The sequence below is a fragment of the Oncorhynchus keta genome, chromosome 3, assembly GCF_023373465.1.
Source record: "Oncorhynchus keta strain PuntledgeMale-10-30-2019 chromosome 3, Oket_V2, whole genome shotgun sequence".
Lineage (NCBI taxonomy): Eukaryota > Metazoa > Chordata > Actinopteri > Salmoniformes > Salmonidae > Oncorhynchus > Oncorhynchus keta.
This window is the reverse complement of record NC_068423.1, coordinates 12,504,338-12,529,869: the sequence shown is the minus strand read 5'-3', so window position 1 is coordinate 12,529,869 and position 25,532 is coordinate 12,504,338. Positions and strand designations below refer to the sequence as shown.

The window sequence follows — 25,532 nt, the reverse complement described above, 5'->3', positions numbered from 1 at the left end:
TCAATATCACAAAATATCATTACATTTCAAATCAACTAGAGCTTTAAACTCTAGGCCTACGTGTTGTCTATTTCCTGGGTTGAATTGAAACGATAGTTGTTGATGACTTTGTATGTGCTATATAGGCGTAAATAGCATAATTTATGAAATGAGTGACAAAGTATGGTCACATTTCATTTGTTCTGTTTAACCTACCCTTTTGAAATCAACAGTGAATCTATTTACTTTATAAGTGGAGACCTCTCAACAATCATTCTCACAATAGCACAATGTTACTAGTAACTGACGAATATCAAATCAAATCAAATTTTATTTGTCACATACACATGGTTAGCAGATGTTAATGCGAGTGTAGCTAAATGCTTGTGCTTCTAGTTCCGACAATGCAGTAATAACCAACAAGTAATCTAGCTAACAATTCCAAAACTACTACCTTATAGACACAAGTGTAAGGGGATAAAGAATATGTACATAAAGATATATGAATGAGTGATGGTACAGAGCGGCATAGGCAAGATACAGTAGATGGTATTGAGTACAGTATATACATATGAGATGAGTATGTAAACAAAGTGGCATAGTTAAAGTGGCTAGTGATACATGTATTACATAAAGATGCAGTAGATGATATAGAGTACAGTATATACGTATACCCTACATTATTCATCTCATATGTATACGCATATACTGTACTCTATATCATCTACTGCATCTTTATGTAATACATGTATCACTAGCCACTTTAAACAATGCTACCGAATATAATGTTTACATACCCTACATTATTCATCTCATATGTATGTAAACATTATATTCGGTAGCATTGTTTAAAGTGGCTAGTGATATATTTTACATAATTTCCCATCAATTCACATTATTAAAGTGGCTGGAGTTGAGTCAGTGTGTTGGCAGCAGCCACTCAATGTTAGTGGTGACTGTTTAACAGTCTGATGGCCTTGAGATAGAAGCTGTTTTTCAGTCTCTCGGTCCCAGCTTTGATGCACCTGTACTGACCTCGCCTTCTGGATGATAGCGGGGTGAACAGGCAGTGGCTCGGGTGGTTGTTGTCCTTGATGATCTTTATGGTCTTCCTGTGACATCGAGTGGTGTAGGTGTCCTGGAGGGCAGGTAGTTTGCCCCCGGTGATGCGTTGTGCAGACCTCACTACCCTCTGGAGAGCCTTACGGTTGTGGGCGGAGCAGTTGCCGTACCAGGCGATGATACAGCCCGACAGGATGCTCTCGATTGTGCATCTGTAGAAGTTTGTGAGTGCTTTTGGTGACAAGCCAAATTTCTTCAGCCTCCTGAGGTTGAAGAGGCGCTGCTGCGCCTTCTTCACGATGCTGTCTGTGTGGGTGGACCAATTCAGTTTGTCTGTGATGTGTACGCCGAGGAACTTAAAACTTACTACCCTCTCCACTACTGTTCCATCGATGTGGATAGGGGGGGTGTTCCGTCTGCTGTTTCCTGAAGTCCACAATCATCTCCTTAGTTTTGTTGACGTTGAGTGTGAGGTTATTTTCCGTTGTTGGTAATCAAGCCTACCACTGTTGTGTCGTCTGCAAACTTGATGATTGAGTTGGAGGCGTGCGTGGCCACGCAGTCGTGGGTGAACAGGGAGTACAGGAGAGGGCTCAGAACGCACCCTTGTGGGGCCCCAGTGTTGAGGATCAGCAGGGTGGAGATGTTGTTGCCTACCCTCACCACCTGGGGGCGGCCCGTTAGGAAGTGCAGTACCCAGTTGCACAGGGCGGGGTCGAGACCCAGGGTCTTGAGCTTGATGACGAGCTTGGAGGGCACTATGGTGTTAAATGCCGAGCTGTAGTCGGTGAACAGCATTCTCACATAGGTATTCCTCTTGTCCAGATGGGTTAGGGCAGTGTGCAGTGTGGTTGAGATTGCATCGTCTGTGGACCTATTTGGGCGGTAAGCAAATTGGAGTGGGTCTAGGGTGTCAGGTAGGGTGGAGGTGATATGGTCCTTGACTAGTCTCTCAAAGCACTTCATGATGACGGAAGTGAGTACTACGGGGCGGTAGTCGTTTAGCTCAGTTACCTTAGCTTTCTTGGGAACAGGAACAATGGTGGCCCTCTTGAAGCAATTGGGAACAACAGACTATCATACAGTAGCTAAGCAGGGCTGGGCTTGGTTTAAACCTTGGATGGGAGACCTAAAGGTAGCTGTAGATAGATCCATTTTCCAAACGTTGAAGATCAGTCGTTGTTTTAGGTTTGTCTATGTTGAAATTTGGTTACGATTATGACATAATCCTGTGGTTGAAATGTCACCCTCAAAAGACTCGCATAACAACAGTTGATTACTTTTTTCAAATTCAATGTATTTTCCACATAGATTCCACGTTGCAATACGTTGACAATTTACGTTGAAACAACGTTGATTCAATCAGTTTGTGCCTAGTGGGATAACGGTTGCCCAAACTTTAACTGTTGTGTCGTCACTGATTTGGTTTGTTATTGAAAATTGATTTATTTGTAAAGGTGATAACCCCAGAAAAGGTATTGTTGTTATCCTCGCAGGCTTGTAGGGTATGATGTTACGGCATAGTTTGTATCTACATGGATAAACATCACACTAGGTACATGATGTGTTCAGCAGGTCCTAAACACACCATGAATCAAATCAAAATCAAATTATATTTGTCACATGCGCCGAATACAACAGGTGTAGACTTAACCATGAAATCCTTACGACCCCTTCCCAACGACGCAGAGTTAAAAATGAATAATTAAATCAAACTAAAAATAGTAACATTAGAGGAATAAAATACTCAAGAATGGCGTTATATACAGGAAGTACCAGTACAAGATCAATGAGCAGGGGGTCGAGATATTTGAGGTAGATACAGTTGAAGTCGGAAGTTTACAATCACCTTAGACAAATACATTTAAACTCAGTTTTTCACAATTCCTGACATTTAATCCTAGTAAAAATTCCCCGTATTAGGTCAGTTAGGATCACCACTTTATTTTAAGAATGTGAAATGTCAGAATAATAGTAGAGAGAATGATTTATTTCAGCTTTTATTTCTTTCATCACATTCCCAGTGGGTCAGAAGTTTACATACACTCAATTATTATTTGGTAGCATTGCCTTCTTGCCTCCTTGCTAGCACACACTTTTTCAGTTCTGCCCACACATTTTCTCTAGGATTGAGGTCAGGGGTTTGTGATGGCCTCTCCAATACCTTGACTTTGTTGTCCTTAAGCCATTTTGCCACAACTTTGGAAGTATCCTTGTGAGTCATTGTCCATTTGGAAGACCCATTTGCGACCAAGTTTTAACTTCCTGACTGATGTCTTGAGATGTTGCTTCAATATATCCACATCATTTTCCTACCTCATGATGCCATCTATTTTGTGAAGTGCACCAGTCCCTCCTGCAGCAAAGCACCCCCACAACAATGTGCTGCCACCCCTGTGCTTCACAGTTGGGATGGTGTTCTTCGGCTTGCAAGCCTCCCCCTTTTTCGTCCAAACATAACAATGGTCATTATGGCCAAACAGTTCTATTTTTGTTTCACCAGACCAGAGGACATTTCTCCAAAAAGTACGATCTTTGTCCAGTTGCAAACCGTAGTCTGGCTTTTTTATGGCGGTTTTGGATTATGTCAATCGCCTGTTTAAAGGCACAGTCAACTTAGTGTATGTAAACTTCTGACCCACTGGCATTTTAATACAGTGAATTATAAGTGAAATAATCTGTCTGTAAACAACTGTTGGGAAAATTACATGTGTCATGAACGTAGCAGATGTCCAAACCGACTTGCCAAAACTATAGTTTGTTAATAAGACATTTGTGGAGTGGTTGAAAAACGAGTTTTAAGGACTCCAACATAAGTGTATGTAAACTTCTGACTTCAACTGTACGTGAAGGCAGGGTAAAGTGACTAGGCACCTAGATAGATAATAATAGGAGTAAAATAAAAACAGAGTAGGAGCAGCATATGATGAGTGTGTGTGTAGGTCTGTTTGTGTTTTGTCGGTATGCGTGTGTGTTTTATGTGTGCATATGTAGTGAATGTGTGTTGGTTTGTGTGGGAGTGTCAGTGTAATGTGTGTGAGTGAGTGTGTATGTAGTGTGCATATAATCTTGTGAGTGTGCATAGAATCACTGCAAGATAAGGTCAGTACAGATAGTTTGGTTAACCTTTTAATGAACTATTTAGCAGTCTTATGGCTTGGGGGTAGAAGCTGTCTCGGAGAGAGAGCCGTCTTGGTCTGAGAGCCGATGCGGTATTGTTTTCTGGACAGTAGCAGAGTGAACAGTTTATGACTGGGGTGGCAGGAGTCTTTCGCAATTCTTCGGACCTTCCTCTGACACCACCTGATCTAGAGTTCCTGGATTGCAGGGAGTGATTTACTGGGTTGTCCTCACCACCCTCTGTAGCGCTTTGTGGTCGAGGATGGTGCAATACCAAACGGTGATGCAATACTGTATGTCAAGATGCTCTTGATGGTGCAGCTGTAGAACTTTTGAGGATCTGAGGGCCCATGACAAATCTTTTCAGCCTCTTAGGGGGGAAGAAGCGCTGTCGTGTCCTCTTCACGACTGTGCATGTGTTTGGACAAGATATAATTGTACTGGAGGGGATGGCCGCCATTTTATGGGCTCCTGACCAATTGTGCTATTTTGTGTGTGTTTTTGTGCTGTTTTTAATTTTTTTTGTAGATAATGTTTCCGCCATCTTTTTCTATGATGAAAAAGAGCGTCTGGACATCAGAACAGTGATAACTCACCTCAAACTGGACGAGGATTTTTTATTTAATAAGTTGGACACTAAGGATATACTGCCCTTCCCGGACCAGGCCCAAATCCCCATCATTCGTATGAAGAGGAGACGCCATTACAGAGGTCGAAGAGCTGGATGCCTGGCGAGACTGCGTAGGCGAGTGGTTAATCTGCCTTTACCCTCTGTTCTACAGGCGAACGCTGGAGAATAAACTGGATGAGCCCCGTTCAAGACTATCCTATCAAAGGGATATTCAAAATTGTAATATCCTATGTTTCACAGAGTCGTGGCTGAACAAGGACATGGACAATATACATTTGGCTGGGTTTTCCGTGCCTTCGGCAAGACAGAACAGCAGCCACTGGTAAGATCGTAGGCGGTGGTGTGCGTCTCTTTGTCAACAACAACTGGTGCACGATCTTTAATATTAAGGTTTTGCTCGCCTGAGTTAGTGTACCTCCTGATAAACTGTAGACCATATTATTTACCAAGAGAGTTTTCATCTATATTCTTTGTAGAGGTCTATTTACCACCACAACCAGATGCTGGCACTAAGACCGCACTCAATGAGCTGTATAAGACCATAAGCAAACAAGAAGGTGCTAATCCAGAAACTGCGCTCTTAGTAGCCAGAGACTTTAATGCAGGACAACTGAAATCCGTTTTACCTCATTAAATTTTTTTTTTTATATGGATCACCTTTACTCCCCACAGAGACATGTACAAAGCTCTCTCTTGTCCTCCATTTGGCAAATCTGACAATACCTATCCTCTATTCTATTCTGTCCTCCTGATTCCTGTTTAGAAGCGAAAACTCAAACAGGAAGTACCAATGACGCCCTCAATACGGAAGTGGTCCGATGAAGCAGATGCTAAGCTACTGGACTCTTTCGCTAGCACAGACTATATGTTCCGGGATTCCTCCATTGACATTGAGGAGTACACCCCATCAGTCACTGGCTTCATAAATAAGTGCATCGACGACAACGTCCCCACAGTGAACGTAAGTACATATCCCAACCAGAAGCCATGGATTACAGGCAGCCTCCGCACTGAGCTAAAGGCTAGAGCTGCCGCTTTCAAGGAGCGGGACACTAATCTATCTCATAAAAAAATCCCGCTTACGTCCTCCGATGAACTACCAAACAAGCAAAGCATCAATACAGGACTAAGATCAAATCCTACTACACCGGCTCTGACGCTCGTCGGATGTGGCAGGGCTTGCAAACTATCGAGCTACCCAGTGACGCAAGCCTACCATATGAGCTAAATGTCTTCTATGAACACTACAGCTCCATCAATGCGGATGGGGGTGTGCTCTACCTTCTTTCTCCTGTAGTCTATGATCAGCTCCTTAGTCTTACTGACATTGAGGGAGAGGTTGTTGTCCTGGCACCACACTGCTAAGTCTATGACCTCCTCCCTGTAGGCTGTCTCATCGCCGTCGGTGATCAGGCCTACCCCCGTTGTGTCATCAGAAAACTTGATGGTGTTCAAGTCGTGCATGGCCAAGTAGTTGTGGAGAACAGGGAGTACAGGAGGGAACTAGGCACACACCCCCGAGGGGCCCCCTTATTGTGGGTCAGCGTGGCGGAGGTGTTGTTGCCTACCCTCATCACCTGGGCTCGGTCGTCAGGAAGTCCAGGATTCACTTGCAGTGGGAGATGTTCTGTTCTAGGGTCCCCAGCTTGGTGTTGAGCTTGGAGTGGACTATAGTGGTGAACGCTGAGCTGTAGTCTATGAACAGCATTCTCACATAGTTATTTATCCTCTTGTCCAGGTGGGAGAAGGCAGTGTGAAGTGCACTTGAGTTTTCATCAGCTGTGGATCTGTTGACGCGGTATAAAAATTGGAGTGGGTCCAAGGTGTCTGGGATGATGGTGTTTATATGTGGCATGACCAGCCTTTTCAAAGCACTTCATAATTACAGGTGTGAGTGCTTCAGGGCAATAGTATTTTAGGCAGGTTAGCTTGGAGTTCTTGGGAACAGGGACAATGGTGATGAACTTGAAACATGTTGGGATTACAGACTGGGACAAGGATATACATTTAGAGTCTAGACACATGCCACTTGATCTGTGCCTGCTTTGAGAATGCACCCTGGTATTCCATCTTGCCCGGCGGCCTTGCGAGTGTGAACCTGTTTAAACGTTTTACTCATATCGGCCATGGAGAAAGAGAACACACAGTCGTCTGGACCAGCAGGGGCTTTCACGCAAGACCCCGTATTGTATTCCTCGAAGCGAGCTTAAGAGGCATTTAGCTTGTTGAGGAGTTCTTCATCACTGGGAATCTCACGTCTGGGTTTCCCTTTGTAATCTGTTGACGTCTGCTAGCCCTGCCTCATACGATAACCGTTGAAGCAGGTTTAATACGATTCCACCTTCCTCCTATATTGTCATTTTGCTTGTTTGATGTCTCGTTGGAGGTCATAGCGGGCTTTCTTGTATGCACCATATCTGTGTCTCGTTCCTTGTAAGCTGAGCATGGATATTGCCAAGCATGGATATTGTCTGTAATCCAAGGTTTTTGATTTGTATATGTTCGATGAAGCCTGTGACTGATGTGGTAAACTCCTCAATGTTATTGGATGAATCCCGGAACATATTCCAGTCTGTACTAGCAAAACAGTCTTGTAGCCTTGCGTCTGCTTCATCGGAAGCAGGAGTATAGAGTCGTGGTCAGATTAGCCGAAAGGAGAACGAGGGAGGGCCTGTGTTTCTGTGTGTAGAATTAAGTAAACTAGTGGCGCAGGAGATGTGATGATAAAGTGACGTAGAATGTTTTTAAGTCTCCCCATGCGGACACAGGGGACCATTATGTTATTTCGGCCAAAAGTGCCACACACAGTTGTAGACTTCCACTCAAGACAATCAGAAGCAATTTCAGTAATTCTATCATCTTTATCAAAACCCCAAAATTCCTGCAAACTGATTTTGAATGGTTATGAACCAGCTCTTGCAAAAGGGCAAGAGAAACCGTACCTTCTCAACAAGTCTGCTTGTTCAACATTAATTCGGGAGAAATTTGATAATTTATGGCTGGCTCGTTTCACAAGAGGGAATAGTCCATCTTTTCTCAGCCTACATCAACAAGGCCCCTCTCTAGACTTCCTGAGCCCGACTGCCTTATTCAAACATAGTGAGGCATGAGAGAAACTGGGTGAGGGAGAAATGGAGAGAGGAGGGAGATGGAGACAAATTTGGAGAACATAGAGAGAAATAATATGGGAGAGGGGAGAAACGAGAGCATGTGGAGAGAGAGAGAGGAGTAATGGGTTAATTATGGGAAAGCAGGGATGGGAAGCAACGTTTTGGGGAAAGGCAATAGCATGCAAATTCTTTTAGGAGTGGGAGAATTACTTCTGTGGTATGTGTGAAGTAAACAGGGATTAAACATGCCAGGGTGCTACATTAATTCCAAGCTATTCCCACAAGCAGCAAGCTAAAACAAACAACTATTCCAAACCCATACCTGCACTATACCTGGACTATACCTGGACATACCACTATACCTGGACTATACCTGGACTATACCTGGACATACCACTATACCTGGACATTTGACTGTAAGGAGCATTCTACTGACAGTCCTTAATCAGGGAATTCCAATCAAAGTTCATTGGTCGCGTACACAGTTTAGTGGATGTTATAGCGGGTGCGGTGAAATGCTTAAGTAGCGAGTTCTTAACAATCCAATAAGATGCCAAACAAGTACACAAATAATCACTTTAAAATGTTTTCGATGGGCCTCTCGGGTGACGCAGTGGTTAAGGGCGCTGTACCGCAGCGCCAGCTGCGCCATCACCTGCAACCGGGAGGTCCGTGGGGCGACGCACAATTGGCCTAGCGTCGTCCGGGTTAGGGACGGTTTGGCCGGTAGGGATATCCTTGTCTCATCGTGCACCAGCGAAATAAATTAAATTTGTATAAATATTCTAGAAATCATACAAGATAAAGTGTACTCTGATCAGTAGACAGACACATGTAATACAACAGTACCTGCCTCAGTACCTGCGTCAATGTTCTTCAAAGCACCCATCAACAAATACAGTCATCCATCAAGTGGGAGGCTGCCTCAGCTGGCTCATCTGGCTCCCATGCTCCCATCCCATGTCATGCCTCAGCCGGGTTGTCAGGCTCCCATGCTCCCATGTCATGCCTCAGCCGGGTTGTCAGGCTCCCATGCCTCAGCCGGCTCATCACGCTCACATCCCAAGTCATGCCTCAGACGGCTCGTCAGGCTCCCACGCCTCAGCCGGCTCGTCAGGCTCCCACACCTCAGCAGGATCGTCAGGCTCCCATGCCTCAACCGACTCGTCAGACTCCCATGTCTCAGCCGGCCCGTCAGGCTTGCCCAGGTGGGACGGGGGTACTGTCACGCCTGCTCCCGCTCGCTCAAGGGCGCCAGACTCACCATCATTACGTGCACCAGCGCGTCTTTGGATTCACCTGGACTCCATTACTTTATTGATTGCCCTTGTCAGTTATTTATTAAATGTTCACTCCCTGTACTTGCTTCTCGTCTCCCAGTGTCTGTCCTCACAATAGTGTTATGCGAGATGTGTTTACTTTAGTAGTGGTGGGTGTTCGGTGGGGACGCATTCTGATCAAGACTTTGCATGTGTCGAAGCATAACTAATGAGTGACTTTATGTTCTCATCTCACCTCACAAAGGTCACACAGTCCATTCAGGATAGCCACCTGTCTTATGCGGATTATGCAATAGTTCCATCTGCAAATATGCCTTAATAAGGAACAATTATACAAACAATTATTATATTATAAACAATTCCCTCAGAAAAGTTATCCACTGGGCACAGATGTCAGTTCAACGTCTAGTTTTGATTTACATTTGGTTGAGTTGTCAACTAACATGAATTTAACGTGAAATCAACAAAAAAAGTTGGGTGAAAAAAAGTCTAAATTCCCTTACGTTGATTACTTTTTGCAAATCCAATTAGTTTTCCTTGTTGATGCAACTTCATCAAATTGTATTATTTTGTTGAAATGACATGGAAACAACGTTGATTCACCTAGTTTTTGCCCAGTGGGTAAAGTATGTTCCATTTGATAGCAAAAGTGTAAAGTAAAGGTCTATGTTTTTTTCTTTCATCCAGGCTGTATAATCAGTCGTGTGAGGAGAAGCTGTCTCTACAGAGGGGTCCTGAGCTGTGCTGTACCCTGGACAATGTCCCACTCATCAGGTCAGTACCGTATTAGACTGTCTGTACTAGAGGTCGACCGATTATGATTTTTCAATACCGATACCGATTATTGGAGGCCCAAAAAGGCAGCTACCGATTAATCGGCCGATTATTATTTTATTTTTTTAACGTTTGTAATAATGACAATTACAATACTGAATTAACACTTATTTTAACTTAATATAAAACATCAATAAAATCAATTTAGCCTCAAATAAATAATGAAACATGTTCAATTTGGTTTAAATAATGCAAAAACAAAGTGTTGGAGAAGAAAGTAATATGTGCCATGTAAAAAAGCTAACGTTTAAGTTCCTTGCTCAGAACATGAGAACATATGAAAGTTGGTGGTTCCTTTTAACATGAGACTTCAATATTCCAAGGTAAGAGGTTTTAGGTTCTAGTTAATATAGTATTTATAGGACTATTTCTCTCTATACCATTTGTATTTCATATATCTTTGACTACTGGATGTTCTTATAGGCACTATAGTATTGCCAGTGTAACAATATAGCTTCCGTCCCCCTCCTCGCCCCTACCTGGGCTCGAACCAGGAACACATCGACAACAGCCACACCCGAAGCATCGTTACCCATCGCTCCACAAAAGCCACGGCACTTGCAGCTCAAGGTGAATAACTACTCTAAATCTAAAAGCGAGTGACGTTTGAAACAGTATTAGCGCACACCCAGCTAACTAGCTACCCATTTCACATTGGTTACACCAGCCATTAGGCTGATAGGCTTGAAGTCATAAACAGCGCTGTGCTTGCGAAGAGTTGCTGGCAAAACGCACCAAAGTGCTGTTTGAATGAATGATTACGGGCCTGCTGCTGCTTAGTCAGACTGCTCTATCAAATCAGACTTAATTATAACATAATGACACACAGAAATACGAGCCTTTGGTCATTAATATGATCGAATCCGGAAACTATCATTTTGAAAACAAAGAGTTTATTATTTCAGTGAAATACGGAACCGTTCGGTATTTTATCTATGGGTGGCATCCCTAAGTCTAAATATTCTTGTTACATTGCACAACCTTCAATGTATGTCATAATTATGTAAAATTCTGGCAAATTAGTTCGCAATGAGCCAGGCAGCCCAAACTGTTGCATATACCCTGACTCTGCGTGCAATGAACGCAAGAGAAATGACACAATTTCACCTGGTTAATATTGCCTGCTGAACTGGATTAGTAGTTATAACTAGTGATTATGATTGATTGTTTTTTATAAGATAAGTTTAATGCTAGCTAGCAATTTACCTTGGCTTCTACTGCATTCGCGTAACAGGCAGCCTACTCGTGGAGTGCAATGGTTAGACCGTTGGACTAGTTAACTCTGCGGTTGCAAGATTGGAACCCTGAGCTGACAAGGTCAAAATCTGTCATTCTGCCCCTGAACAAGGCAGTTAACCCACAGTTCCTAGGCAGTCATTGAAAATAAGAATGTGTTCTTAACTGACTTGCCTAGTTAAATAAAAGGTATAAAAAAATATTTAAAAATAATCTGAAATCGGCGAATACCGATTTCCGATTGTTATGAAAACTTGAAAATCGGCCCTAATTAATCGTCCATTCCGATTAATCGGTTGACCTCTAGTCTGTACCATGCTGTACTGTTTCATTCATATTTACCTCCGCACACTAACAGAAGCCTACACTGCATATGTACACAGTACCAGTAAACAACTATGCTACACTATATACAATTTGCCCTGTGAGTTGAGCTGCATGTTGTTTGGTTGAGGTCGAGGTCATCCATTGTGTTTAAACGAATGATCAATGCATCTGCCATTTACCATTACAGAAAGCAAGCGCATGGTGTACATGAAGTGAATGTACATAACAGGCAGCAAGGAGAGCAAGGTCTTCATGGCCTGTTGCTGCTGTCATTAAATATCCCCTATTGTCTTTTTCATCTTTCTGTTTTCCTTCTTATGTAGCCTGGGTTTCACTAGTCTGGCTAACACCTAACTCTCAAAGTCCTCCTGACGTCAGAGTCTGGGATGGCTATTTGATGTTGTCGGCACAAAGTGTCAATGACGAAGGGGGCTGTGCTTTTACTGGTTTGCTCTCTGTGTTTTCCTCAATCAAACACGCACAGCAAAACACAGACCTCGAGCACCGCCCCCCTTCCATTACAACTGTTAGATTTTAAAATTCAAACAAAGAGAGGTCTAAAATATTTGAGAGAGCCAATCAAACCCGCCGCACAATTTCTGAGCGAATATTGCATGAACAAACGGACTCCTTTCCAGACTAGTGTGTTCACAGCTCTCCCTGCGCCGTGAGTCACGTGGGTCGCGTCTGCCAGGCTAAGTTTTCACCCCCTTCATCTACAGAATAACAGGAATATGTCTACACAACACACAGCTTGTCCTTGGCTGTGTGGTTTGTGTGTGTGTGTTTGTTAATTGTGTGCACACACTTACTGGCCTGGCACTGGCAGGAAGTGAAACATTTTGTTTTGTGGATCCTCTGTGAGCCTTTGAAACGTCACAATGGTGACAAGACAAATGTCAACAAGAAGTGTTATGCTTGATGTCGACTAGTCACTTTGTATGTGTGATCTTTTATGAAGGCTTTAGTCTGTGGGTGGGTGACTGGGTTTCTGTGCACTGGTCACGGGTTTTGTACTGTGAAATGTTTTGACCTGTGTGTGGGAAAGTGAGATCTTTTTTTTCCCATGTTCGGATTCTCTCAATGATCTACACATGCTCCTTGATCCATGCATGTTTTCCTCAATAACCTCTCATCTGCACGGATCTGAAAACACAGGATAGGTGAATGCAATGCGGTGGACACCTACGGGGACTTTTACATATACAGTTGAAGTCTGACGTTGACATACACTTAGGTTGGAGTCAATAAAACTCGTTTTTCAACCACTCTACAAATTGATTTTTAACAAACTATAGTTTTGGCAAGTCGGTTAGGACATCTACTTTGTGCATGACACAAGTAATTTTTCCAACAATTGTTTACAGACAGATTATTTCACTTATAATTCACTGTATCACAATTCCAGTGGGTCAGAAGTTGACTGTGCCTTTAAACAGCTCGGAAAATTCCAGAAAATGATGTCATGACTTTAGAAGCTTCTGATAGGCTAATTGACATCATTTGAGTCAATTGGAGGTGTACCTGTGGATGTATCTCAAGACCTACCTTCAAACTCAGTGCCTCTTTGCTTGACATCATGAGAAAATCAAAAGAAATCAGCCAAGGCCCCAGAAAAAAATTGTAGACCTCCATAAGTCTGGTTCAATTTCCAAACTCCTGAAGGTACCACGTTCATCTGTACAAACAATAGTACGCAAGTATAAACAACCTGAGACCATGCAGCCGTCATACTGCTCAGGAAGGAGACGCGTTCTGTCTCCTAGAGAAGAACGTACTTTGTTTGCGAAAAGTGCAAATCAATCCCAGAACAACAGCAAAGGACCTTGTGAAGATGCTGGAGGAAACAGGTACAAAAGTATCTATATCCACAGTAAAACGAGTCCTATATCGACATAACCTGAAAGGCCGCTCAGCGAGGAAGAAACCACTGCTCCAAAACCGCCATAAAAAAGCCAGACTACGGTTTGAAACTGCACATGGGGACAAAGATCGTACTTTTTGGAGAAGTGTCCTCTGGTCTGATGAAACAAAAATAGAACTGCTTGGCCATAATGACCATTGTTATATATGGAGGAAAAAGAGGGAGGCTTGCAAGCCGAAGAACACCATCCCAACCGTGAAGCACGGGGTGGCAGCATCATGTTGTGGAGGTGCTTTGCTGCAGGAGGGACTGGTGCACTTCACAAAATATATGGCATCATGAGGCAGGAAAATTATATGGATATATTGAAGCAGCATCTCAAGACATCAGTCAGGAAGTTAAAGCTTGGTTGCAAATGGCTCTTCCAAATCGACAATGACCCCAAGCATACTTCCAAAGTTGTGGCAAAATGGTTTAAGGAAAACAAAGTCAAGGTTTTGTAGTGGCCATCGCAAAGCCCTGACCTCAATCCTATAGAACATTCGTGGGCAGAACTGAAAAAGCGTGTGTGAGCAAGGAGGCCTACAAACCTGACTCAGTCACACCAGCTCTGTCAGGAGCAATGGGCCAAAATTCACCCAATTTATTATGGGAAGCTTGTGGACGGCTACCCGAAACGTTTGACCCAAGCTAAACAATTTAAAGGCAATGCTACCAAATACTAATTGAGTGTATGTAAACTTCTGACCCACTGGGAATGTGATGAAAGGAATAAAAGCTGGAATAAATAATTATTTCAAATATTATTCTGACATTTCACATTTTTTAAATAAAGTGGTGATCCTAACTGGCCTAAGACAGGGAATTTTTACTCTGATTAAATGTCAGGAATTGTGAAACTGAGTTTAAATGTATTTGGCTAAGGTGTATGTAAATTTCCGACTTCAACTGTAAGTGCAGACTACGGAAAGAAGAGAAGGAACGAGTTTGAGAGTTTGATTTGATTATTTAGGATCCTTATTAGCCAAAGCCAATGGAGACAGCTAGTCTTACAGGGGTCCAACACATAACGAAAAAGACATTACAGACTAAAGACTTTAAAATGTACATACATTTAAAAACATTAACATGTTTGTGTGTGTGTGTGTGTGTGTGTGTGTGTGTGTGTGTGTGTGTGTGTGTGTGTGTGTGTGTGTGTGTGTGTGTGTGTGTGTGTGTGTGTGTGTGTGTGTGTGTGTGTCTATCAGTTACATCAGTTACACATACGTGTCAGTACATACACACCACAAGTAGGTCACATGTGGGAGAGGCGTTGTGTATGTTTTTTTGGAAACCAGATTTGCTGTTCACTTGCGGCTTTATTGCATGGAAGGGTGCCACAGAAGGAGGGAGGAATCAGTTGTAGTACTGAGGGTACTGAAATGCAGCCAATATTACCAGCTGTGTGGTCGAGCTTGGCTTCCAGAGAATCTGCTCACCATGTTACCCATCTACATGAAGTTGGTCTGTTGCTTTTGCCAAGGGAAACATGGCCGGGTCTATTTCAGTACCGCAGAGTTCAGACACTAACTGATCCCTCCCTCCCTCTGTTTTCATTGCAGTAAGTGTGGCACCCTTCCCCCTGAGAGTTGCTTCTTCAGCCTCATCTGCAGTACCGGATCCTTCATGGGTATGTACCAGTGAAACTCATGTTTCTTTTGAATAGGAAGGGTGATGCATCATAGGTCCATTATCAGCATGTGGTGTCGTCATCTTAATGCAACTCTTGTGTCAGATTTCAAAAAATCTTTACAGCGGAAGCACACCATGGAATAATCTGAGTACAACGCTCAGCGACCAAAACAAACCATACGGATACACGCCATGTTGTGGAGTAAACAGAAGTCAGAAATAGCATTATAAATATTCACTTACCTTTGATGATCTTCATCGGAATGCACACCCAGGAATCCCAGTTCCACAATAAATGTTTGTTTGTTTGAGCGTTTAGTTCACAAATCCAAAATCACAAGGCGCAGGCACTTAGTTCAGACGACAGTTCCATTACAGTTCGTAGAAACATGTCAAACGATGTATAGAATCAATCTTTAGGATGTTTTTATCATAAATCTGCAATAATATTCCGACCGAAAAGGAACAGAGCTCATGCTCACGGCCGCGCGCGAGACTTAGCTCATGGCATTCTGCCAGACACCTGACTCAAACAGCTTTTATTCGCTCCCCCTTCACAGTAGAAGCCTGAAACAAGGTAACTAAAGGCTGTTGACATCTAGTGGAAGCCTTAGGAAGTGCAATCGGACCAAATTTTACACTATATATTGGATAGGCAAAGGCTTGAAAACCTACACACCTCAGATTTCCCACTTCCTGGTTGGATTTTTCAGGTTTTTGCCTGCCATATGAGTTCTGTTATAGTCACAGACATCATTCAAATAGTTTTAGAAACATCAGAGTGTTTTCTATCCTAATCTACTAATGATATGCATATCTTAGCTTCTGGGCATGAGTAGCAGGCAGTTTACTCTGGGCACCTTATTCATCCAAGCTGCTCAATACTGCCCCCCAGGCATAAGAAGTTAATGCACTGACGGCACTGAGACCAGATAAAATGATTTGGTGGCAAAATGGCGGCAAATTGTTCGAGTTTGGATTACGATGCAGATCGATGACTACTCTGTTAGCTATCCACTCACTCATAGTCATACCCAGTACACTGTACATAACTGTCAGGGATGTCTGTAGTTCTGTCATCCTCTTTCACTGTAAAAGTAAAATAGTTTGTCTCACTGGGCATCCCTAAATGTAGTTGTTTAAGCTAGATAGTTTGTGTTTATGTATTGATATGTAGGCTACGTGTGCCTTTTTAAAATGTAGTTCTGATGTAGTTCTTGATGTAGCTCTGTCCTTGAGCTGTTCTTGTCTATTAATGTTCTGTATTCATGTTTTGTGTGGACTCCAGGAAGAGTAGCTGCTGCTTTTTGCAACAGCTAATGGGGATCCTAATAGAATATCAAAAATACCAAAAGCTCCAGGTCGATGTTTTTCCAGCTGTGGCTGTGAATCTAACAAGGTCTCTGTTCCACAAACAGAAGTCTATGCCCCCCATGCCCCCCCCCGCCCCTTTTACTCCACCCCCTGAAAGGATAACTTTCTGTGTGTGTGTCCCACTCCGACACCACATGAACTAACCGCAGCAGCCCGATCACGGGCAATTACAGCAGTGCTGTTTCTCTGCCACAACCTCTTGAAACCAGCTATTTTGGTTGTTTTGTTTGTGCTTCAAAGCCAATCATGGACGCAGAGTGTACTGGCTTTTTTGGAATATTCATCCTTAGAAACCTTAACTGTCAAGGAATGTTCCCTATAAGGACTGCATTGGAGACCTAAAAAACTATGATTAGCTTATTATACCCTGTTCAAATGGTCTCTTTTCAGATTGATTTATGTGCCAAAATGTTTGCCAAAGGGCATACAGTATGAACATGGATATATCACATATCTGGATCCATTACAGTGCATGTACAGTATTTGCAATTGTATAATTTGTTCTGTCCTTACCAGTTTGAAGTTAGAACAAAGTTAGAATGGACAGGTTTTGAAGTGATTATTACATAACAGTCTTATCAAACAGTGCATTTTAATACCCCCCACGGTTCAGTTTGTTTGAACAGGGCTCTCTTATGTCGGGGAGCGGTTAGAGGCACTGCTTGGGGGATTGAATGCAACACAAAGTGCTAGCGATCACGTACTCAAACACGTGAACAAAGCACACCACCAGAAGCCACAAAGGGATGGCGCGTTTTTGTTTGAGCACACACACTGCGAGAGCGTTTACTTAACTCTGGCGCTTGGTGTGGAGTTGCGATGAGAAGAATGGTAACGTCTGAAACCCCGGCCACAAAGTAGATCCCTCACTGTGTCCTAACTAGTGAATTTGCTAAAGAATCACTAGCAAACAGGGATTTTTTATTGCATTATCTGCTGTATTATCACTGTATTGACAACACGCACGTCAAAACACTCGCTTGGTGGTGAGATGGACACCAGATGTGAACCCATTTCCATCCAATGGATTTTTGGGAGAACAGTTTGCTGCTCTTGGAAGTGCTGCACGGCTGCAGCGAAGCCTTCACTGGCCAGTTTGGTACAGAGCCATTAGGAATCTGCACACAACTTGGTTTCCAGTTCTTAACAACTCGGCAGAGACGGCACTTCTTGGCATAGTGTTATGCACATTCTATCTGCTTTTCCATCTTGCAACTCAATATCCAAGAGTGGACTACTCCCTACTCTGCAAGAGGTACATGTAGAGTGTTGTTTCTTGTTGATTCCATGCTCTGGCAGATTTTATAGTGAGCCGTCACCAGATGAGTGGTTCTGTCTGCTTGATAGATAGGTGAAAATAAAAATGTTTGTTTTGTTTCTCCTCCTCCCTCCCTCAGTGATTTTGATAGGGCTGCTGCGGTATGCCCACGTCATAGAGAAGCACCAGAACTGTGTCCTTAACACTGCCGGCCTTTCCACTGGCTGGATCTGTGCTGCAGGACTCATTATGGTGGGCAACTTCCAGGTAAGAACAGAACTGACGTCACTCCCACAGTGGAGCATCTCTGTCACTAAATGGCTCTTGTGAAGTGTTTGAAGAAGGTGGAATGTGCTCAACTCTTAGAGGCCTGTGTTCAGGTTCTACCACTATGTAGGCTGTGTAGGCTACTGGTGTGGTCGATAGTAACAAGATGCAACTCCACATTTCTTAACTAAGGCAGCAAGTCCATTGTTTGTATGATTGCATAAGATTTCACTACTGTATTACATAAATTTAAAATAACTGATCACTATCTTAGCCTGTGGGATTTTCACTACATCCGGACATTGTAATTCACAATGACTTTATTGAAACCGTGCTAGTTGTTTGATGTTCCCAGTAAGTCCTCAAAAACAGGGAAATTGTCCTCTGTGGGTGCTCTGTAGTCTGTCGAAAACATTCACCTTGACAGCTAGTTAATCCAAGTGCAGGTTGATGAGCAGCAATTGAAAGACCACTGAGAGATCACTGTTTTGTAGGTGGGTGCCATGGCAAACCAAGGTCTCCTTGGCCTCTTTCTAAGATAGGGAAACAACCTTCTCTTCAACATCACATGCTGATTCTGTCAAATATCCGTAGACGTCTGTTTTCTTTGAACCAATGCCCATCTTTCTGGTGCGAAGCGCACCACTAAACCATTCCACTTCAAGTTGTGATTTACTGGGAGGGTTTGGCCGGTAGGGAAATCCTTGTCTCATCGCGCACCAGCGACTCCTGTGGCGGGCCAGGCGCAGTGCGCGCTAACTAATGTTGCCAGGTGCACGGTGTTTCCTCCGACACATGGGTTGTGTTAAGAAGCAGTGCGGCTTGGTTGGGTTGTGTATCGGAGGACGCATGACTTTCAACCTTCGTCTCTCCCGAGCCCGTACGGGAGTTGTAGCGATGAGACAAGATAGTAGCTACTAAAACAATTGGATACCACGAAATTGGGGAGAAAAAAGGGGTAAAATTCACACACACACAAAAATAAAAAAGTTGTGATTTACTGATTGTAGAATGACAGAGGGGAGGAAAAAATGAATGTTCCGCCTACTATCTTCCAAATATTTAAAGACAGTGCCTTCAGAAAGTATTTAGACCCCTTGATTTTTTCCACATTCTTTTTGCCCACTTAACCCAGAAGCCACCTGCACAAATGTGTCGGAGGAAACACCATACACCTTGCGCCCGTGTCAGCGTGCACTGCACCCAGCCTGCCACAGGGGTCACTAGTACGCGATGGAACAAGGACATCCCTGCCAGCTAAACCCTCCCCTAACCCAGACGACGCTGGGCCAATTTTACGCCACCCCATGGGTCTCCCGGTCGCAGCTCGCAGCCCACAGAGCCTGGACTCAAACCCAGAAACTCTAGTGGCATAAAATAATTAAAATAAGGCTGAAACATAACACACTGTGGAAAAAGTTGACCTCCCAAGTTGGGAACCACCAAGACTCTTCCTAGAGCTGGCCGCCCAGCCAAACTGAGCAATCGGGGGAGAAGGGCCTTGGTCAGGGAGGTGACCAAGAACCCGAATGTCTCTCCGACAGAGCTCTAGAGTTCCTCTGTGGAGATGGGAGAACCTTCCAGAAGGACAGCCATCTCTGCAGCACTCCACCAATAATGCTTTTATGGTAGAATGTCCAGACGGAAGCCACTCCTCAGTAAAGGGCACATGACAGCCCACACAAAGGACTCTCAGACCATGAGAAACAAGATTCTCTGGTCTGTTGAAACCAAGATTGGCCAAATGCCAAGGTTCAAGTCTGGAGGAAACCTGGCACCATCCCTACGTTGAAGCATGGTGGTGGCAGCATCATGCTGCGGGGATGTTTTTCAGCGGCAGGGACTGGGAGACTAGTCAGGATCGAGGGAAAGATGAACGGAGCAAAGTACAGAGAGATCCTTGATAAAAACCTGCTCCAGAGCGCTCAAGACCTCAGACTGGGGCGAAGGTTACCCTTCCAACAGGACAACGACCCTAAGCACACAGCCAAGACAATGCAGGAGTTGTTTCGGGACAAGTCTCTGAATGTCCTTGAGTGGCCCAGCCAGAGCCTGGTCATGAACCCGATGAAACATCTCTAGAGAGACCTGATAATAGCTGTGCAACGCCACTCCCCATCCAACCTGACAGAGCTTGAGAGGATCTGCAGAGAATAATGGGAGAAACTCCCCAATACAGGTGTGCCAAGCTTGTAGCGTCAAACCCAAGAAGACTCAATGCTATTATCGCTGCCTAAGGTGCTTCAACAAAGTACTGAGTAAAGGGTCTGAATACTTATGTAAATGTTCATATTTCTGTTTTTACATTTTTATAAATTAGCAAACTTTTCTAGAATCCCGGTTTTGTTTTGTTATTATGGGTGTGTAGATTGAGGGAATATTTTTTTTAATCAATTTTAGAATAAGGCTGTAACGTAACAAAATGTGGAAAAAGTCAAGGGGTCTCAATACTTTCCGAAGGCACTGTATGCACTAGATGACTGAGAGGGGCACTGTTTTGAAGCCACTGCACCTCAATCTTGGCACTCCACTAATGTAAAAAAAATATGATATTCTATTACAGACACCATAATGCATACTTTTAATTTATATTATGTGAGCTAAGTTTTAATGTTACTGTCCCCGCTAAAACAAAAAAATACTTAAACTTATAATTTTGTTATTGAAATAATGTGGAATTCCATTAATTTCTATTCATGGTTTGCCCCTCCATGACTCTGCCACTTCGTTGCCCTTATAAGGACGCTGCAGCCGTATTGATGCTTTATTTTACTTTACTATTTATATTTTTGACAACTTTTACTTTTACTTCACTTTACATTCCTAAAGAAAATGATGTGCTTTTTACCCCATACATTTTCCCTGACACCCAAAAGTACTCGTTACATTTTGTATGCTTAGCAGGACAGAAAATGGTCAAATTCACACACTTATCAAGAGAGCATCCCTACTGCCTCTGATCTGGCAGACTCCCTAAACACAAATGCTTTGTTTTTAAACGATGTCTGAGTGTTGGATTGTGACCCTGGCTATCCATAAATAAATCAAACAAGAACATTGTGTCATCTGGTTTGCTTAATATAAGGAATTTTTAATTGTTCATACTTTTACTTTTACTTTTGATAGTTGTATATTTAAAACCAAATACGTTTAGACTTTTATTCAAGTAGTATTTTACTGGGTGACTCACTTTTACTTGAGTCATTTTCTACTAACGTATTTACTTTTACTCAAGTATGAGAATGTAGTACTTTTAACACCACTGTTCCCTAATGCCTGCAGCTCTAGCCCTGTGCACTCTGGGTACTCCACAGCCTGGCTGTGGGTGCGGTCTCGTTCAGTAACACATTGTGTTCTTTCAACGCATCTGATCTCAATCTCCCCCACAGGCAATCATCTCTTTGTAGGCCTTCCAAACACATCCCTCCTGATCATTTCTAGGCAGGCCTCTAGAAAGGCCTTTCGTAAGGTCTTGCAAACAGGAGGTTTTGGCAAGCTGCTGTGTTCCTACACTCAATAAGCTTCTGAAGGTCAATCTGAGGACTTGGACTCTTGTGACGGGAGGGAGCTGTCCCTATACTGCCTAGTGCCCTGAGGAAGAGGACCATCCCTTGGAAAAAGAGGCCCATCCCACGTGGCTAGGGCAACCGAACATGGGAGCATATATTGCAGTGAACATAGTCTTCTGGAGTTTTCTTGCTCCTCAAACTACTGGCCAATAGCCAGACAGTGTACACTACTGTACCTTCTTTTAAGCCACAATGTCTGCCTTTTGTGGCCATGAAGTAATACAGACATTCTAAATGCAGATTTAGATAGGAGAGTTTATTTTCATCACAATCACACTCTGTTCCCAGAGTTCTGAGGTTTTGTACATGTGCTGATTGCGATGGATAGAAGAGTGACTGGTCGACAGTGTTCGGGATTTCCTTATTTGAGCTGTTCTTGCCATAATATGGACTTGGTCTTTTACCAAATAGGGCTATCTTCTGTATATCAACCCTACCTTGTCACAACAACTGATTGGCTCAAATGCATTAAGTAGGAAAGAAATTCAATGAAATAACTTTTAACAAGGCACACCTATTAGTTTAAATGCATTCCAGGTGACTACCTCATGAAGCTGGTTGAGAGAATGCCAAGTGTGCAAAACTGTCATCAAGGCAAAGGGTGGCTACTTTGAAGAATCGAAAATCAAAAATATTTTTAGATTGGTTTAACTTTTTTGGGGTTACTACATAATTCCATGTGTTATTTCATAGTTGTGATGTCTTCACTATTATTCTACAATGTAGAGAAGTCAAAATAAATAATTATTGAGATAAAAACAGCTACATTGGACCTTTAACTGACAGTATTTTTGTGTGGGCATGTGCAGACAGGTCAGCAATGACAGCTCTCAAAAAAAACTTGTTTGTGAAATCAACACCTTTTCACCACACTTGGGGTATATTCAGCTGGTCAGTCTTTGTCAGAGCGGGTGTTCTTAATATGTTGTATATTCAGTGTCATTTATATGCCACTACGACTCCAGTTTGGACAATTGCTGTCCCAATTGTTGCACAATTATCTCAGAGTTATACATGTGTCTGTGTGTGTGTGTATCGGGTGTGTGATGGTGTAACAGGGAAATCCATGTGTGTTTACAAGCCATAGGGGGCCAGGTAGGGATGAGGGGTCATAGGCCAGCCTTCCGGCAGTGCCTAAAATGTGCTGTGTCTGTATATATTTGTCTTCACACTTCTGTGTCCCACCAGCCCTGGTTGTGTGTGTATTCCTCCTCTTCTTGCTGGGTCCTGATTGGCCTGTAGACTCTCCTCCCCGGCCACGAGGGAGGAGCCCTTCGCATATACAATGAACAGTGTGTGCGTGTGTAAATTACAGTCCTCACCATATGCATTTGGATAGTAAAGCTAACATTTTTATTTTGTCTCTCTACTTCAGCATTTTGGATTTTAGATAACATGATTAATATGAGTTGAAAAGAAAGAATGTCATCTTTTATTTGAGGGTTTTTCATTACATATCTGTTTAACCATTTAGAAATGAAAGCACTTTATGTATCTAGTCCCCCCATTTGAAGAAATCCTAAGTATTTTGACAAATTCACTTATAGCATATTGAAGTAGTCAAACATTTAGTATTTTGTCTAGTATTTGGTGTCTTGCGACTCTTCAAACTTGTTTTCCTTTTGTTTTGACTATGTTTTGGGTATTGCTCAATAGTAACTGTATGGTGAAAGATGTTGGGTGTCATTTTGGAGTCACTTTGTAAGTGAGGATAGAAGGCATTCATTTGGATGCTGCCATGATTCGGAAAAATCGTGAATGAATCATGAATAATGACGTGTGAGCAAGTTACAGAGGCACAAAGAGGAGAGGATAATCTGTTGTTGTAGCCTCTGTCATTTTCATACTCATGATTATTCATCATCCGTTCAGGAATTTTCTTAATCGTGGCAGCATCACAATGAATTTAGAAGTGTTCAGAAACATCATCTCTGCTCATTTAAAAAGAAAAACACTCCAGACACCATTCATTTACGTTTCAGGAAGACATACAGACAACAGATATGTATGAAAATACCCTCAAATAAAATAAGACATTCTGTACTATCATTTGATCTCAAATCCAAAATTCTAGAGTATAGAGACAAAAATTGTATTTTAGCTCCACTATCCCAATAAGTATGGTGAGGACTGTATGTACATGTACATGTGTACTATTTGGTGACAGTGTGTACCCATGAGGGTGAACGCTTTTGAACAACACTGTTTGTCACAGTGCCAACAGGGCTAAAGCCATAGTGGATGTGAGGAACTACTTCAGCACTTTTGACATATCACCCGGTGTTTGTGGATGGGATACACATACGTGGGGAGTTTATGTATAGCAGGAATCCCTTTGAGAAACAACTCCAAGCTTCTTCTGCCATAGGCACCTCTGAGAGGATTAGATACTCTTAATGCCATACAGTAGAAGCTAGGAGTCTGTTTGGTACTGGGAATAGGTTACTGTAGAATCTGTAAAGTATCTCACAAGTCACAAAAATTTGGACAACCCTACTGTCAATATTTTACCAGGTGGTTAAGTGAAGGCAGACTGTCCCCCAGCTAAAGAAAACTCTAGAAGGTTATGAACTCTAGACCTGGTGCAGGTTCCCCAACCTGTGGTTTTGGAGTGTGAACATCTCTACCACCTCAGCCTATCATACAGTTGAGGCCATGAGTAACAGAGTAGGCACAGAGTGGCCTATAGATGGCGCTGTTATAAGTAGTCTTACTTAAACCCTCATATCCGTTACCTTGTTTGACCTAGAGACTTGACCTTTTGCATGTAGGTGCTTTTCCTCATGTTGAACAAATTTGCCTCAAGGACTCATAAGGTCCGTCAGGATAGATTTTCTTCCATCTTGTAGCCCATGGTACATCTCTTAACTTAGGTTGATAAAAGCTAAGGGATTGATTAAGAGATGGCTGAGTTATTGATCAATTAGGATTTCAGATTTGACATGTCTTTCGTAAATCTTTCGTAAATCCACTCCACAAGGCCTAACAACATCAAACTTTTTAGGGTCATCAAAGCTATTGCCACGATGGACCATGTTAAGTTTGACATTGATATCTTAAAAATTAAGGAAACTATTAACAATTCACTTTTTGACTATGTAACGCTAGTGCTTGAAATAATCATTAAAAATCTCTCATGGACTAAAAGTCCGATTCACTGCAAATTTGGTCTTTGGACTAATCACAATTGCCACTAAATATTTTGAGAAAATAACATTGACGCATTCAAAGACTGCCACATTATATCAGCAGATGCATATTAGCACATGGCAGAGTTATTGACAAATAAAAAAAAAATATTTTTTTGTGTCCATTTAAACCACTGTAAATCCGCTCCATATTGACCTATCAACTTGAAACGTGTCATCGCAATCATGGACGTCACTACGATGAACCACACTGAATTTGGTATTGATATCTAAAAAAAAAAACTGTTAACAACTCATCCTTTGTATATGTAACGCTAATGCTCAAAATCATCCGCAATCATCTTCCTTGTGAGGGACTCTGCGAAAGGAGTCTGAAAACCTTTATTTGGTGAACCAGTAGAGGGCGCCCTGATCAATGGTTTTGTTGCAGTGTCATCCGATGCAGAGAAAGTGTTACAGTGAGAAAGAAAGCATCTTCTCCTCATGAGGATTCACTCCATGTGTTCTATTTAGACACATTACAATTAGACTTGAATGCTTTTGAGATTGTTGCTCCATTCAATATATAGTAGCTCAATAGATTAAGTAATGACTTTAAGAATGATTACCCGCTGCATCCAACTTACAGCATTTGTGTCATCCTTGTGCTATTGAGAGAGAAACATGGCAATGCTTTCCCTAATGGCATATAAAGGAAGATAGTTCCGACATGATAGAGTGCTCGCTTTCCTATCCAACTGATCTGCTGTTCTTTCTGTCATCCTGCTGAACCCCTGTTCGTTGCTGCTCGCAGCTGTCTTT

At 42.6% G+C, this 25,532-nt stretch overlaps 1 protein-coding gene across 4 annotated transcripts in view; it reads left to right on the top strand.

Annotated features, from left to right (window-relative positions):
* LOC118366516 (transmembrane protein 150A-like) overlaps positions 1–25,532 on the top strand; it is a 35,115-nt gene that overhangs the window by 7,134 nt on the left and 2,449 nt on the right. For 3 of the 4 annotated variants that reach the window (XM_035749144.2, XM_052489637.1, XM_035749149.2), the window contains 3 exons: positions 9,870–9,956; positions 15,045–15,112; positions 17,886–18,013. In XM_035749144.2, coding sequence (XP_035605037.1) covers positions 9,870–9,956; positions 15,045–15,112; positions 17,886–18,013 — 283 coding nt within the window. The remainder of the gene's footprint in view (positions 1–9,869; positions 9,957–15,044; positions 15,113–17,885; positions 18,014–25,532) is intronic. The other variant, XM_035749154.2, reaches the window with a different exon arrangement.